The sequence below is a fragment of the Atta colombica genome, unplaced genomic scaffold (assembly GCF_001594045.1).
Source record: "Atta colombica isolate Treedump-2 unplaced genomic scaffold, Acol1.0 scaffold1, whole genome shotgun sequence".
NCBI classification, from domain to species: domain Eukaryota; kingdom Metazoa; phylum Arthropoda; class Insecta; order Hymenoptera; family Formicidae; genus Atta; species Atta colombica.
Window position 1 is genome coordinate 4985563 of NW_017259183.1, and position 17910 is coordinate 5003472.

The 17910-nt window shown below is 31.5% G+C and overlaps 5 protein-coding genes across 9 annotated transcripts in view; 2 read left to right on the plus strand and 3 right to left on the minus strand.

Moving 5' to 3' along the window:
- The first annotated feature begins 712 nt into the window (after positions 1-712).
- LOC108694978 (nucleoporin NDC1) lies at positions 713-2688 on the plus strand. The gene has a single exon (XM_018204679.1). It carries the CDS (start codon positions 976-978, stop codon positions 2686-2688), a length of 1713 nt encoding a protein of 570 aa, XP_018060168.1. The 5' UTR covers positions 713-975.
- Positions 2689-3259: 571 nt separating this feature from the next.
- Positions 3260-6334, minus strand: LOC108694971 (WD repeat-containing protein 36). The gene is made up of 3 exons (XM_018204666.1): positions 4712-6334; positions 4363-4640; positions 3260-4116 (listed from the first exon to the last, which is right to left on the minus strand). Exons 1-3 carry the CDS (start codon positions 6243-6245, stop codon positions 3262-3264), a joined length of 2667 nt encoding a protein of 888 aa, XP_018060155.1. The 5' UTR covers positions 6246-6334; the 3' UTR covers positions 3260-3261.
- A 2508-nt stretch (positions 6335-8842) lies between these two features.
- On the plus strand, positions 8843-11001 carry LOC108688114 (bifunctional coenzyme A synthase). The gene is made up of 5 exons (XM_018194264.1): positions 8843-9461; positions 9626-9969; positions 10104-10370; positions 10435-10614; positions 10795-11001. The coding sequence occupies exons 1-5, from the start codon at positions 8876-8878 to the stop codon at positions 10999-11001; spliced, it is 1584 nt and encodes a 527-aa protein (XP_018049753.1). The 5' UTR covers positions 8843-8875.
- Positions 11002-11144: 143 nt separating this feature from the next.
- Positions 11145-12588, minus strand: LOC108694891 (intraflagellar transport protein 22 homolog). Its single transcript, XM_018204593.1, has 4 exons — positions 12468-12588; positions 11701-11870; positions 11431-11630; positions 11145-11308 (listed from the first exon to the last, which is right to left on the minus strand). The coding sequence occupies exons 1-4, from the start codon at positions 12582-12584 to the stop codon at positions 11145-11147; spliced, it is 651 nt and encodes a 216-aa protein (XP_018060082.1). The 5' UTR covers positions 12585-12588.
- The window catches only part of LOC108694861 (putative uncharacterized protein DDB_G0271606), an 8006-nt gene continuing 2651 nt past the window's right edge, over positions 12556-17910 (minus strand). For 3 of the 5 annotated variants that reach the window (XM_018204564.1, XM_018204548.1, XM_018204583.1), the window contains exons 3-6: positions 16426-17008; positions 15285-15454; positions 14606-15143; positions 13015-14537 (exon numbers count right to left, since the gene is read on the minus strand). In XM_018204564.1, the coding sequence (XP_018060053.1) occupies positions 14425-14537; positions 14606-15143; positions 15285-15454; positions 16426-17008 (1404 nt within the window). In that variant the 3' untranslated portion in view covers positions 13015-14424. Of the gene's footprint in view, positions 12620-13014; positions 14538-14605; positions 15144-15284; positions 15455-16425; positions 17009-17910 lie in introns of those variants that run through there. The other 2 variants (XM_018204556.1, XM_018204573.1) reach the window with 2 other exon arrangements.

Consider the following 17910-nt stretch of genomic DNA (forward strand, 5'->3'; position numbering starts at 1 on the left):
TAAAATATACATTATCAACGCCATCAGCGGATCAGTGCTATCTGAACTGCGTTCCAAAACTTTACTTGAACTATTCTAAGCTGCGTTCAAAAATTTTATCCAAGGCACCTATGATGCATTCGGAATGATAACTTAAAGCTCGAGATCGCATAGGAAGCGTTTATGGATGCTTTCCATTTGATGATACAAGTCGAAAAAACGTCGTTTTTATCTTTGTTTATGTCTATTTCCCCAATGTAGATTAACTTGAATCTCGGTTTAACTTAAGGTAAATTTTTACAAGTTGCTCTAACCGGCTGTTTTGGCGACTAAAAGAATCAAAACATTTGATATTCGTCAATTTTGACCATGTATTGATTCTTTTTGTCGCTGAAACAGTCGGTTTGAGCAGTTCGTGAAAATTTATCTTTACTCTTCGTCTTTTTTTAATTCTAAAGATTAGATAAAGACAAAAAATAAGGCCGGAATTAGATTACGCATTGGAGAATGAGATTGAAAGATTGAAAGACCAATCAGAACAAAAGGAATCAAAATTTCTTTATTCTTATTGGTGAAATTTCAATTTTTAATCTTTAATCTCAATATTCACTATCAGAAATCATGTATTGTGGAATATACAATTTCTGATAGGTTGAAATTCTTATTCTCTCTGTTTCCTATTCCTTTTATTGAGCCTCGTCTCGCCCATTCTTTCCACCATGTGGCAAGCAAAATTGTGCGGGTTGTGCTAGGTTGCGGTGTTTAAAATCGTTTAAACTTGAAATTTTTTTTGTTTAATTGTTTCTCTTTGACAATATTAACCGCAACAGAGATATAATCTTCGACGAAGCCTGCGAAAACGGTGATGGCAACATTACACCTGCTCATCCAGCGCCGCGAGGAAGCTTGAAGTATATTATACGGAATTTGGCAAACGGATGGTGAAAATTTGAAGGTTAATTGGCGCGCGAAGATTAACCGGTTTTGACCAGCACGATGATTGAGATGGACAACAAGGGCTGCAGGGAGTTACTGATACATCGGATGACCTTGGCCGTCATTACGAGTATAATGTTACAATTATTTGTCGTCTGTTGCGTTGTTCTGCTCACAAATCTCAGCACAGACTATGCACATTGGCTTGAGGAAACTTGGACCATTATAATGTCTCCTCGAATGTGGGCTTATATCATCATGCTTACTCTGGTGACCTTTCTGCAGAGTTTTTTCTGTAGCAAGAATTATCTGCGTCCTCCATTATACTACAAGAGCAGATTTGCCAAGCTGTGTATGACTCTTAGAATTCAAAGCTTACATCAGCGAGCATTCTATATTGCTATCGGTGGTATCTTGGTCTGGTTACAATTGTCATTGAGGAAAGAAAGCTCTTCGACTACAGACTGCAGCATTGTATATGGAATGTATTCAATCGAAGAATATTACTTTCTGTTATTTAGCGGTCTATGGAGTGGATTGTATTTCTCATTCAAAATTGATACTTTTGCTGAGAAATATTTCCAATTTCCCATTATAGCGCAGTCTAAATTCCTTCAACTAAGACGAAGATTTTATATCATGTTTCCAACGTTGATGATTTCCTCCCTGTGGTCGACTCTGTATTTCATGGCTATTTATTATTTCATGGGATCATATTTCCATGAAGCATTGTTGTCATTTTCCACGCAGGTGGAGGTCAAACCTTTGGACACTGTGTCTAGATTATTAAATCTATCATTGATATGGCAATTATGGCTCTATCAGTTTATATTTATGTTGATTATCAACTACACGAATACGCTATTTGAAATATATCTAACCGAATGGACTCCATTCAAATTTGGCTTGAGTGGTGCATATACTCCTGATAGTTCAGAAACTACCCTTATTGATGTACTATCAATGGACAAGATACCCATAATGCAATACTTGGGTTACTTGGACCTGGTTACCTTAGCCCAAAAAGACAAAATGAGAAGGAGTATGTTGTTTACGCTTAGTCAACCAGGTGGTCATCCATACAATTGGAACTGTGTAGTGCAAAAGAGTACAAACCTTCTCAAGAAGTTTTCATTGGACCTCAATGCGATATCTACAAAATCTCAAGATCAATCCTGTTACAGCACTTTGACAGCAAGAGTTCCACCAGTTCAGCAAAGCAAATATATATATCATATGCGGAAATTAGTACCAGATATAACACCAATACCAGTATCAGAAGATGTAAGAGAAGCACCTTACAGCGGTTCATTTATTCAAAAGTTTATCAAGCAGAAAAAAGATGCTTTTATAGCATATTTGTTATCTAAGCCACTTATTAATTACATCTTTGGCGAACAAGATGACAATAAAATTCGTTATGCTTTACAAAATGGACAACTAATGATTTGGGCAGCTGAAGCTATTTCATCTTTGACCGTCTTTTCGCTAAGCGAAGATTCTTATGGTATTGTACAAAAAGATGTGCCAGTCATCATCAACACTCTGTTGTCAGTGAAACAGGCTCTAGACAAACTATCAAAATCAGCTATGCTTGCAAGGAAAATGCAAGCAGATGATAAATTAATTAGGGAAATTTTTATATCTTTACGAAGTGCGATAAAACGTAGTCTATATAGAATTGTTACAAACTTTGAACCATATATTAATGACTTGTCTCTTGAACTTCCAATAATAGAACAATTGCAGAGCTTTCTTAATTACAAGGAATAGATAATAAATATTGATATTGTCACAAAGTGTACTTATATGATTAAGATTTTGAATCTACCAAAAAACACATATTTTTTTTAGGTTTATTAGATTCAAGAATTACTTTCTTCAATAATTACATTTACATATTAAACATGTGTTATATTTATTATACTTTATTATACTTACGCGAAGAAATAAAATGTGTAAAAAGAGGATATAGATAATTTTTTTATTAACATATACGATGTTTAAATTTATTATATGATTGTATTGTGTATAATATAATATGATACAATATAATATATATTTAAGTTTACAATAAAATTACATTATATATAAATATAAACAGTCGAAATACATTTTTCGTTATTTTTGAATTTTAATAACATATTTTATAACATACACGTGTGAATAAATAGATAACATTTTTTTTTTAAATTCAAGGATTATCTTTTATTGTCAGTAATTTTTCAGATGAATGATATATGTAGATTTTGAAGGGGACATAATTTTTAAAAAATATGAAACATTTATTTTGTAAAAAAATTTAATTATTAAATATTTACATGATATAAAAATAATTTGTCCACTTTACATTTTTTTCAAACTTTGTACAACACTTAAATTATAAAATAATTTCTCTCGTAATGTAAGCCAATTTCTTGTTTGTGCCTTCTGAATTTTCCGTAGATAATTTCGTAACGTATCGTTCTCCGAGATTGCTGTACCGTGCCATTTTAAAAATACCGCTAAATACGCTTGTGATAATTCGAAATCGGTCTGTTGTTCTATCATATAAAGAAGCATTTGCATAAATTGCATCATTGACAGTTCAGCGGAACTCTCGTCTGAAGACAATGATTGAATTTCTAAATCGATGTTGCTGGGACCCATTGCCTTTAATTTCTCTATTACATCTGAAAAATCGTTGGTATTGACTGATTGTAGACTCTTATTGAACGAAGTAAGATTTTGTAAGGCTGGATGAACACGAGTAGTTTCAGTGTTTTCATTAGTTTTAACGTCCGAAAAATCGAAGCGCAGTTGCAACGATGGAATTGTAGGCAAGAAAAATGGTGCAATCTCTGAAACTTTAGGCAGCTGTTTCGGTTTATTTCTCCTTTTAATAATATCGATATCGAGCAAATTCTGCCATCTAGATTGGGCCACGGCGGACATAGTTATAAGATCACTATTGAGCTGATCAGGAGACACATAATCTGGCTCTTCGATGACGACATTATCTTCATTAACTTTCTCGGTTTCTACAGAAGATCCAGGAAGTCCTACTTCAGGTATCATATCGTCTTTATTAATGGCCTTTAGCGACACATGCGAATACAGCACACGATTCGACCATAAAAAGATTCCTACATTACGTACATGGGCGGTCGCAAGAAATTCTGCCGTCGGAGAGAAATTTAAAGATATGCAAGCTTCAGGAACCTGTAAGGCACAAGATTTAATATATTTTGATTATATAATATATATTTTCCAATCCAAATAATATAAAAATCTAAACAATACTTGAAAAGTGAGCAAAGGAATATGAGATAAATGATTCTATCTACAATTTGTCAAAAAAGCATCTTTTACTGGCTGCGAATAATAATGACAACGCTTTTATTGGACTGTATTTTGCAAGAATCCATCTACTTATCTATTTATTTATAATTTTGAAATGAAATTTACCTGAAAAATATCTATTAAATGTGACGATGGTATGTCCCAAGTTCGGATAGTGCAATCCATAGATGCTGTGATTAACCACCTGGAATCAGGATTAAAACATGCATCTGTTATTCGTCCCTCATGCCCTTGAAAATGTCGAACTATTTTCCTTGTGTCCAGATCCATTAACATAATATCGAAATTTTCTAAAGCTATTGCCACAAGGGAACTCTCATTGTGACAACGTATCCATTCGATTGATTCTTCTATTGTTAATATCGTTCTTGCCGTAATTATATCTAAAAGAATAAAAATTACATTAAAATATCATTTATTTTGAAGGAAATATAATTAATTATGGCACAGATACCTTTTTTAGGTTTAAAATCCCAGAACTTAATTTTTGCATCTTTGCCGGCTGTAACAAGAGTTTGATTCAAATCGTCAACCATAACACCCTTAACAGGACCTTCGTGAGCGCCATTTTCATTTCCATAAGACGCTCTGTGTATTCCTGATTGAATATTAAATCTATCAACATGACCTGTGTTATAACCGATCACAACAAAGTTTCCACATCTTGTTAAACATAAACTAGTCGCAATAGCATTGTAATTGTTTTTAAATCTCTCGGGAAGTAACTTGAGGTCACCCATCTTTTGGAGGTAAGATGACCATGTAGTGACCATGCCTAAACCGGAATGAGCTGCTGCTATATTGCACCATTCCTTTTCCCGTGTTATTTCAGATGCAAGTACAGTTATTGGCGGCATTAACATCGGATCATCAACCGAATGACCTTTTTTTCTGGAAGCTTTTCTGTTAAACGAGGCTCTACCTAGACTCTTGTTCAGTATTTCTGTGACAGTGGAAAACAACCGGAGAGAAGAATCGCCGCCTGTAGTCAATAGATAATTACCATCATTTCCATAAAATCGAACAATTGTTGGAGGTTCAGCATGACCTTCTCTAATCCTCAAGAGTCTACCAGCTCCATCAGCCATATCAAATATCCATAGCTTTAAAGAATTATCAGGCGAAGATGAAATCAATAATGGTTCGTTTGGTATGTATCTCAGACCCGTGACAGCAGCATCATGTGCATTGCAAAGTTGGCTCTCCACCATTCGCTGCTCTAAATTCCAGAACACAATCTGTCCACCTAGACTGCCTGTTGCCATGATAGGGTGACCATCTGTACGAAAGCTGATAGATATCACTGGACCCCAATCTTGTACTAGCTCAAAGATGGTTTCATCATATTTGAGATTATGCAGTATAATATGACTATTATTCAAACCTATAGCAGCCACATCTATCGCAGGCGCTTGCTCTAACACAGTCACACTACTCTGCCATCCTTTGAATGTATAGATCATCTTGGTCGTTTTGATATTCCACAGCTGTAGCTGACCCTGTTCACTACCCAGCAGAATCTTGTTCATATAAGTATTGGGATGCATCAGTGCAGTTATTCTGAAGACATTATTGCTGAAATTCAATTCCAGTAGGAGATTTTCTTCTTTGATGTCCCAGACCTTGACGGTGCTGCTCTCGTCAACAGAGAGCAAGTGTGCGCCGAATGGCAACAGAATGTGGACTGTACAATCATGACCCTTGTAGGTATGTTTCAACTCGGTTCCTCTACGCCATGCGTAAATATTATTTGCACTCGCTGTATATACGTGAAATGTGTCCGTAGCTAGACAAGTGATATCATCAACATGCATACCCGAGACACTCAGAAGAGTAAAGTGTTTACACGTGTAAGTGTGGAACGCCTTGCCTACACATGTGACGATGAAATGCTCCTTCCTTCTGAGGATATACCTCGTGACAAGAGGTACATGATTACTGACATATCCAAGTGCTCGATTCCGTGCGAATATTCTACTTTGTACCATCGTATATTACAAGAGAAGATCAAAGTAAATTCAAAAGAAATTACACTTCATCTATACACACATTCACAATTATGTTTCTCGTGGTGCAATCAAAGGCGCCATATTTGAAACATGATTTATGCAATAATAAGATGCGCCGGATGAACATCTTAAGCCCCAGACACAATGCAAAAGAAGAGCGATAGTGATAGAAATAACATGATTTCAACCTATCAGAAACTGTATATTCCAGTGTATCTGATTTCTGATGGATTGAAATCATGTTATTTCTATCGCTATCGCTATTCCTTCGCATTGTGTCTGGGACTTTATAGTTTTATTGGCAGAGTTAAATTCACTTTAAAGCCGTTGTACAAATCGACGTAAAAAAATGTACGTTTAATGGGCCTTTTATAATAAGATATTAGTCAAAAATTGACTATGATTGGTCAATTTTTAACTTTTGACTTCTGATTTATGACTAATGGCTTATTGTAGAAGGTCCATAAAAGGCCCAGTAAAGATCTATATCCTTCCAGGAGTTGGCGTCCTTGTGAATATTGAAATGATTAAGAGCTAAAAACTGATAATATTGTACTAATTTTATGATTTATTAATTTAGTAGACGTATTTCTGCATTTAGAACTCAATAATATTTGATTTTTTTTTTAAATTGTGATTTCAATGTTATCAAAGATTTGATTATCAATAGAGATAATAACTGCAGAGAAAAATTGTAATTTTTCTGCAATATATAGAATTATTATACCTTTATAAGTATGCATATTTATTTATGAAACATTTATGTAATAAAAAAATCACGAATTTAATAATGTGTGAACCAAATATTTATATTAATAATAGCAAATTTATATCAATTGTCGATAATGTCAGCGTTCTTCAATTACCGGGCTCTTGGGGCTCTTTTTATCGCCGAAAATTTGCTCAGAATCGACGGTCTTTAATAGTATCTCGTCGCTGCTTGTATCGACTTATGTCGACTTGTGTCATTCAAATGGAAAGCACCCATGATGTGTGTAGTTCGGCTAATGTAAGCACAAACTCTTGCCTAACGCATAATGCATAGTGCATAAAGCCAGTTCTACATTAGGTGCCAGCCGATCGCAAGTTTGTTGCGATAACCAGTATGAAGCGTTGATTTCAAAATGCAAGATTCAGATTGACTTGTCGCAATAAACTTGCGATCGGCTTGCAACGAATGTAGAACCGACTTAAAGGAATCAACCAATCGAAATCCTTCTTTTCCATAGAATGGAAGGAAAAAAAAGATTCTGATTAATTGATTCGCTTATTCACTATGCGTTATACAAAAGGCTGTGCTGCAGTCTTAAAGCCTGCGACACACGATGTTTGTTTTTCTGCTGGATTTCTAGCTAGATTAGAATCTTGGATACATTCTGTTTCATACATGATGTGCATGATTTATCCTTATTGTTCACCGAATGTTAAACAAGGAAATAAATAATGTGCATTATGCACATCATGTGTAAAACGGAATGCACCCCTTATGCTAGATTCACACTGGATTCGACGTGCATCATACGACACTCTGCAACCAAGAAAACAGGATTTTTGCTTCGTATTATCAATAGAAAATAAAATTCTGCTTTCTGATTGATTACAGAATGTCGTACGACGCATGTTGAATCCAGTGTGAATGCAGTATTATCACCGTATTAGCTGTGATACTGGCATTGACAGTACCGCAGCCAATATGATTGATGACGTCAGATCCAGCATAAGAACCAACCAATTATAATCGAATATTTCCCTGTTACAGTCAAGCGACAGGGGAATGCTCAACTATAGTTGGTTGGTTCTTAGGGTCATTCCTCACAAACTTGCATAGCCACATATGTATAAAGCCACATATGTATAATCATATGTATAAAGAAAATTATCCAATTATATATTTCTATCATAAAAGCCAGTATTCATAGTCGAGTCTTATTTCAAGACTGTTTTAAGTAATGTCTAAGACGCTAATGCAGCCTTCTGATTGGTTCGTGACTTCTTAAGATCATACTTAAGACCGTCTTGAATATAAGACTATGAATACCGACCAAAAGACAAATATAAAATACGATACGAATTGGATAATTTTCTTTATGCACATGTTTATGCGACAAGTTTGTTTGGAATGGCCCTTATATTACTGATCGGTTTAAACTCTCAATGGAAACTAGACCAGTGATACACCTTGTTTTTTCACATCACATGAATGCACCCATTAATAAAAGAAGAATTCGTCACTTCTGCTATATTGACCACGTTTATCCGGTCATTTCGGAAACTGAATTAATTAAAGTCGAGAAGAATTAAAAGAATTACTCCTGCTGATTCTATTCAGTTGTTTGATAAATAAAAATTATTTCAAAAGCTTACGTAAATTTACGCATAAACTATTAAAACCACTTAGAGCCATAATTAACGTCTAGACTTGGACTTATATTTCCCAATTGTAATAATTTCTATATCATAAAAAAGCTCCTGAAACTAATGTCAAGTTTGGAAAAAAATTGATTGTGATTTGGACATTATTCACTACGATTAATGAATTAATCGTGAATTGAAATATTAGAAAAGTGCATTTTAGAAGTAAAAAATAATTTTAATATATTTGTTCCGATATGGCAAATACTGGTCTATTAGTTCTAACAAATCCTACAAAAATGAAGGGATTATTGTTCGAAATTCAGAAACATGTTTTAAAAACATTGTACATTCAATATCTTCCAGGGAAGAATATTTTTGCAGGAAATTATAACTCTACAACATTGCAACAAAGAGATCCTGAATATTCTAAGAAGATCATTGACATATACAAAAATACTTCTATAATTTCTTCTTGTCTTGATGTTCGTGTTTTGCTCACCAACTTGAAATATCCCGATAGATCTATTATAAATACCAAAAAACCTATAGAAGTAGTGATCTTTGATCAAAAGTGCAGTAAAGAAGAGGCAGATACATTCATACAGGATCATTTAGCAAACAAGTCGCTGAATTACCACTTTGTTAACTACATATATAGTGCAAGTCTGAACTATAAAAATATAGAATATGATATTCAGAAAATGAAAACATACAAGAATGTAATACTAGGTGGTACATTTGATCGATTACACAATGGTCATAAGATTTTATTAAGTGAGGCTGCATTGCGTTGTACAAAAAAACTTACTGTTGGTGTGACAGATATTAATATGATTACTGGTAACAAATTCTCATAATTCTTATTTAGCTTAAATTGATTTGTTTTATAATCTATAATAATATTTTTGAATAATTCGTGGATAGGAAAACTATAAGACTTAATGACTTAATCATCTATTATCATTATATGATGATATACTTAGAAATCAAATAAATATTTTTAGGCAAAGTGTTGTGGGAACTTATACAACCCTGTACGCAAAGAATAATAAAAGTTGAAGATTTTTTGGAAGATGTAGATTCATCAATATCATACAATGTTGTTCCTATTAATGACATTTATGGACCTACTAAGGAAGATCCAACATTAGAGATGATAGTTGTAAGTGAAGAAACAAAACATGGAGGTGATAAAATCAATGAATTACGTTTGCAAAAAGATTTAAACAAATTGGACATTCATGTAGTAGAGTTAGCAGATGATGAGGATCATGAAAAACATGAAGAGGCTAAAATTAGTTCTAGTAATCACAGAATGCGATTACTTGGCACAAGGCTTAAAGATCCCGTAGGTTTTTTCTACTGAATATTTACAATACAATACAAAAAATTATAAAATAATTTTCATATGAATTTTCTATATATAATTTTATTTAAATTGTATTTTGTTATATAATTTAATAATCTATTTTTTTCTATTAGAGTGAAAGTAAAATCTTAAGATCTAGAATCTTAAGACCTTATGTCATTGGTTTAACGGGTGGTATTGCAAGTGGAAAATCTTCAGTTGCTGAAAAATTGCAACAACTCGGCGCTGGTCTTGTAAATTGTGATAAATTAGCTCATAATTTGTATTTACCAGGGACAGATTGTTTTCATAAAATAATTGAATATTTTGGTTCTTCTATTCTCGACTCAGATGGATTTATAAATAGAAAGTTGCTTGGTGATATTGTGTTTAATAATAAGGTATTTGGTCTTATATTCCATAATATTTATTACATATGTTATTTCATAAAAGTACTTTATGTAGGAGCAATTAGAAAAGTTGAACAAATTAATTTGGCCTTTAATTCTGCAAGAAGCTAAAAAAGAAATAAAAAATCTTTTTTACAAGCATAATATTATTGTACTGGAAGCAGCAGTTTTAATTCAAGCTGAATGGCAAAATGAATGCAGCGAAATTTGGACTTGTATTACATCACAAAATGAGGTTAGACTCTGTCTTACAGATAAATTATATTTTGCCTATGTATATGTATGTACTGATAAAAATCTATTTGGCTATTATATTATTTCAAATTTCTTATTTTATATTTAAATATGTACAAAATATTTTTATAATTTATATAACCTAAATCTTTTTATAAATCCATGTTAAATGTATTTGTAGGCTATAAAACGAATTATGAATAGAAATGGATTATCTGAAGAAGCAGCAAAATTACGAATTAACATGCAACCAAATACCATGGAGCAAATTAAGGAAGCCAATGTTGTTATATGTACTTCGTGGAGTTATGAAAGAACTTTAGTACAAGTAGAAAGAGCATGGAGAGAACTAATACAAGATTTAAACGAATTACAGACTTTTCAATAAATAACGTTTATTTATTCTCTGATATACAATTTATAATTAGGATATTGATACGCATTGATGAGAGAAATATTGATAACAGAGATAGGTATTAATAACAAAAGAATACTATTTTTTTATTACTTGTTACAAAAAAAGTAAAAATATTATTTAGCAAATAATATATTGTCACTCATTATCAGTTTTTCTTCTTTATCTTCATGCAGCTTTATTATTAGGGCACTTAGAAATAATCGAAAATCAGCCTTTAATTTGTCACCACCATCATCCACATTGCACTTGACATGAGAGACATTAGAAAAACTAGATGCTTAAACACATACAATAATTAAAAAATTAATTTATATAGGATTTCTTTATTTTAAATTTGGAAAATAGAAAAATTTAGAAATCGAAATTTTGTTAGAATTAGATTATTATTGAAATACTTACAAATAATTTTCGACACGCTTGATGTAGTATTATCAGGATCAAAAAAGAATATTACACAACAATTTGGCTCTAATTTAGCTCCGCTAACAAAATAATCGTAATATTCTTTCAATTTTCTTGAAGAATCTTGCATTTTTGCATTGTATACCAAGATTACGCCGTCTACATCTTTACGTATAGCTGACCAGCAATTTTTAAATCTGTTGAAAATATTTCTACAATTTCTTGTTTTTCTCTCAATTTTGTAAAAGCATGTATGGTGTTATTTACTTGTGATTTCCACTGCAGTCCCACAGCTCGAGATCTCTCGAAATGCGTTCGTTATTCACTTCAATATCGTTAATTTCAAATTCTAATATTCGGATACCTTGAGTTGGACGATAATCATACGGAATTTCCGTAGCCTCTGCCAGGAAATTCGCTATTGTGGTCTTTCCGCTCTAAATAAATATATATATATGTGCATGAATTGAAAAGTTCTCTACCATTTTGTAATTTTCGCAAGAGTTAACAAGATGTTAATTTCGTAATAGTTAACAAGATGTTAATTTCATAATAGTTAACAAGATTAATTAAAACAAAACACCGAATATTGTTTTGAGAATTTTTTTAATACCATATTTTCTCTGTTGGTAAAAATGATTGCCAATAAAAAAATGCACTAAAAAGTTGATAAAAAGTTATGAAAAAATTCCCTATAAGAAAATAAACAATAAAGAGCATTATGAGAAGAAAATAAACAATTTTTATCACTTGTTATTTTTCTGTAGTTTATAATATTCGAATAAAAAATTATTGAAAACCAATATTCGATGATTTTTATTAATATCTTGTCAACTATTATAAATTGCAAAATTATAGAGGATTTCAATAGTTTAGTCCGCTCTATACAAGAGCGCTTTGTCAATAATGACGGGATACCTTGTATATACATACATATTTAAGATTGCATAATTTTGACAAAATCTGATAATATAACGTTTTCATATATCTTTTTTAAATATACGTACAAATATTCAATTGATGAATAATCTTACCTCAGTTGGTCCTATCATTACTAATTTTAATGTGTGCATTATTTGACAATAGTAATTGCAAGTATATATTAACATTCCATTGCACCTGATGAATATGTACAACAATACAGAATGCATTATTGTTTGGCAATTGTTTCTATAACAACCGTTGCCTAGATGTACATATACACAACATTATCAAGAAAGCAATGAAGACATATTACATGATTTGAATTGAAATTATAATATATCGTACAAAATGCATTAAATGTATGGCAAAAATAATTTATGTAAAAAAGTCATAAGTTCATATATATATATATATATGTTTATTTTTAAAAATTATTTATTTTGTCTGTATTTTTTAAAGCAACTAATGTGTTTCTTTACATCATGTATATATATTTATAACAAATTATTGAAGACAAATGCGAATTGTTTCTTACATTATATGTAATTTATTTATAACGTCTTGCAAATATAGTATTTACTTCAACATAATTAACATAATTAAATATTCCAAAAAGTGTAATTATACATAAATCATGTAAAAAATGAATATATGCCATTTGTAAAGTTATGATGTTTTATTGAATACATTAAATGTTTAATACATTCGTTACAATACTGTTTTCTTAACAGTATATTTAACACTATGTAATGCAGCCATGGATTATGTAACCATTATTATTGCAATAATTAACACATGATTATAATAAAAATTGTAATTTGATTATAGTTATTTGCTTATTAAATTGTGAAGTACACTTTGCTATTGTGATGTAAATTACTTGCAGTAAAATTTTTCTTTAAAATTCTAAATGAAATTATGTAAAGATATGTTTAATATGTAAAGAATACTTTAAATATGAGCTATAAATAATTCTAATGTGTATTTTATTACCCATTGTACCAACACATACTATCATATTTGTATAACTGATGTTAAATCATTTAATGTCTAACTTCTTATAATATTATTTTTTCCGTAAACATTCCGAATATTATTTAGTAACGCATCAAATGTAAATTTTTTTGAATAATCATATTAATTATGTATATATAATTAATAAATAATATAGTATAAATAATTATACAATTAATTGTATATAATTCAGATCTATTTAAAACTTAGTTTGCGAGCCTCTTCTATATCGTCTCGAGTTAAAAAAAAAATTGAACTAGACGCTAGAGCTCTGTCCAATGACTATCTCATCCAGCGTATTTTTTTTTAACTTCTATCCGTCTTGCTCGACGGAAATGATAAAAAGGGAGAAGCATTGAGTTCTCATGAGCCAAATTTTGAACAGATCTGAATTGTGTATTATATAATTGTATATTTAATTGTTTATGAAAAAAAAAATATATATATATTCTTAAAAAAAAAAAAAATTTCGCATAGATCTAAATGTTGGGCTATTTTTCTCGATAACAGTGATTATAATTCGACGCGTAGGACCTTTCGTAAGTGTTGTCAAGAGAAATCAAGTTAGCTCTGTGGTATTTTGCCATATATTATATAATTTCCACGATAATGGCCCTTTTTGTCTAAATTCATGCATAATTTTATTAAAGATTTAATCATTTTTATGTATAAATATTTAATTATATATAAATCATTTACATAGTATTTTCCTGAAAACTAAATTGTAGGTACACAGAGAAAATAATATCGCAAGAAATTAGGTGTGAATTTAATTAAGTCTTTTAATCATGTGGCTCAATATGTATATTTATATTTTGATAGATGACAAAAACCATGTAATAACTTTCATTACATTTATTATATTTAGGAAGGTAAATTGCAAAGTATTACGCCAAAAAATTCAAGATTGTCAGTATGGGTAAATAATACAAGTAGCAGTGTCATCAAATCACTAAATAATTATTAATATTTTATGATAAAGATCAAATAAAAAAACCTGTGTATAACATACATTACATTTTGAAAAGTATATTGAAATGTAAAATATTTACTTTAACCAATTGCCATTAAATCCTGCTTACTAACATCTTCTGGATAAGTTAAGTTATATAATGCCAGTAATGCTGCTTTAGCTGCTGCTTTCTTCGCATCCTTTTTGTTTTTAGCTGGAATAAATATAAAAATTATTATTTATGTATTAATGATAGCAACATAATTCGCAGAATGTACATACCTGTTCCTGAATATTCGATTCCACAAATTTCAACAGCCAGAGTAAACATCGTATTCGGTGGGTTACCAACACGGCTGAGCTCTGTATATGTTAGTCCAGGTCTCATTTGATTCAGTAACATAACTGGATGTATATTAGTAGGATTGGGTGGAAGTTCCTTTTGAGTAGAAGTTTTAGGATTAGGACTTTCTTTCTTAATTCCTTTTGCATTTGGTAAACCAGGTCGTGGGACTGGAACTGATGTTCCTTGATTATGCCACTCAAGAAAGAGTTTATAAAGAGCAAAACTGGCCAATGAACTCCATGGAATCTCATCTTCAGAATTTGTATCCATAGTGATGCTATCATCATTATTTTCTTCTTTTATTTCATCCATAGATGTGTTAGTAGTTTGTCCATCTGATTCAGCATCTAGACGTGCTTTCATAGATGCTGCTGTCATTTTTTCAAGTAATAAAGCTTTTAATGCATTTTCAGCTGCATTTTGGCGAGCAAGTGGTTTAGATAATCCTTGCCCAACATAAGTTTTACCATCAAGCTATAAATAAATATTATTAAAGCATTTTAAAGATGAGATTTATATCGTATTACATATTAAGCATCATATTATATGTTAAGTAACATCTCTCTTTTATAAGAATCGGAAAGAAAATGTAAGTAATTAAAGTAAAATAATTACCTCAGCATGAACAAGATAAAGCGAGTTCGGCATGGGTCCTTGTGTTTCAGGGAATGTAAATTGGACTCCAGCTTTCATTTCGTTTAATACCATGATTGCATTTTTGGGTTGTAGAGTTTTCCTTAGACGTTGGTTCATACGAAGACGTTTTAATTTTTTATTTACTTTAACTATAAAAATTGTTACATTAGTAATATATGTACATATAATATAATATGAATAATTAAAATTTACGTTTCAGTAAACAACTTCACATTGATTACAGGAGTCTCAAGTACGCTCAAGTAATAATTGAATTAAGATCATTCAATGCTCCCAAATCTTCAAATTTGCGCAGTGAAATGTCATCATCAATATTTAATTGCACAGAATAAAGCTTTTCCATCAATTTCGACTTTAAAGTAATTCGAAAATTTACGATAGCAAATAATATATTTTTGATGTAACGTGCTTATGGTCCTGCGCATAATAGAAGGAATAAGGAATTAAGAATAAAGAATAAATGATTTTAATCTATCTAGAAATCGGAATACACGGTTTCTGATAGGTTGAAATCGTTTATTGTTTATTCCTCATTCCTTATTCTTTCTATTGTGCGCTGGGCCTATAATTACATTACACAATCATGATTGCTCCTTGAGAGTACAACCTTTAAATAACACATGTACTGTCCAGAAATAAACGCGAGAAAAAACCCTGCTCTACTTTATTATGAATATTGCTGCAATTCTTATTCTTTTAATCAATAAACAAATTCCTTGACTTATTTATTCTAAAGCTGGTTGTACATTATTTGTATATCGCAAGCATTGTAATCCAAAGTCGAGCTAGCTTGACATTGGATCGCTTGCAACGCTATGATGCGACTAATGTAGAGAACTAGCATTATAGTTACGCTTCATAAGATTTTTTACAATGTTACATAACTTTACAATTAAACATTTACATATAATAATGTATCATAAAAAGTTATCAAAATCTGTTAAGACTTTATGTGTGTAAATTACTTGTATTAGAACATTATAAAAGGATTATACGCTTTGTTATATACTTTTATATTATTGTTCTAAATATTCAAATTTTAAAGAGATTACAGCGATGTATAAAATAATGCATTTCTGTCTTATTTGTAAGTACTTACATCCAGGTATCTTTCTTCGCCATCTTGGTTGAGCATCTTGCATGTCAACATCCATGTTCTCAGGCTTGTCATCCGTCTCAGAATTATTATTAGATGCGTTTGGAGCAATCAAAGGCTGAGGAGCAGCAGTTTGTCCAACAGTGGATTGTGCACCTACTGTTGTATGTTTTAAAATCGGTTTCAATCGTTGCGGCAATGGAAGTGGATTCGGCGCTTGTTGTTGCTGTTGTGATTGCTGTTGCATAACTATTTGCTGAGGTGGTGCTTGTTGTTGCTGCTGCTGCTGCAATTTCTGCTGCTGCTGCTGCTGTTGCTGCTGCTGTTGCATTTGTAACTTTTGCTGCTGTCCTTGTTGCTGTTGTAATTGTGGTGGGGGCTTTTGAAGTTGTTTTAGTTGTTGTGTAGGTGCTATAGTTGGTACAGGCCGTGTTGATGCAGCTGCTGCCATTTGCGTTGGTTGTTGTTGCTGTTGCTGTTGCTGCTGTGATTTGAATCCTTGTGAGTTTTGTACGTTGTCTTGTTTATAATTGCTTTGTTGAATGGACGTAGATTGCGATGATTGGTAACTTCCTTGTGTATTATACTGTAAAACATAGGGTGGGCCGCCGCTACACAAGGAACCTCTACGGTTGTGCTACCCCACCAAGGTCTAGTATCGTATGTTAAAATAATTTAAATGCTACCCCTATAGCTCATACCAACCATTACCTTCACTCTCTGTGGCCAACGTCTCTTTACTCATGACTGAGCTAAGTTCGTGGAATTAAAGATGAACAGCATTTTATTATATAGCAGATATTTATAGAAAAGAAAAAAGGAAATTATGCTTTCCATTGTCAATTTAGAATACATGTTAAAAAGTAAAAAGAGATCAACAAAATATTATTATATCATGAAATTATGTTATGGATCTTAATGTAAATATTGTAAATTAAAAGATCCATGTGATCTCTTATTCAATTTAAACAAAATGTCTAGGAATCAAGCATTTAATGCAGCAAGTAAAATGTTTATAATAATGCAGCATTTTTATGAGAATGAAATTTGCTTAGGCACGAGTTCAGCACGAACTACCAAGAAAACGGCCTACGGTAGGGTATGCTATGTGGGTAACTGACGACCTAGTCTTTGGTCGAATGCACCTCCTCGGTATTGTTGTATAGCTACTAGTACCTGCGTTGCAGGGAAAGGGACAGTAGGGACCACTAATTAGTACATGCAATTGGAAATCTTATCGACAGCATATGGAATTTGAATTATGTATAGAAACAAGCATGTTATTGTACTTTTCAATCTCACTCGCAATCAATATTTTAAATTAATACTCAAAAATGCTTGTTATTTGTATAATATACTAAATTCAAATATATAAACTATTTGGCATAACATATTTAATACTTTTTATTTTTTTTAATAGATTAAAATTTAAATAATAATTAATAGATTAAATATAAATATTTATTTTTACATAGACAGATTTATAAC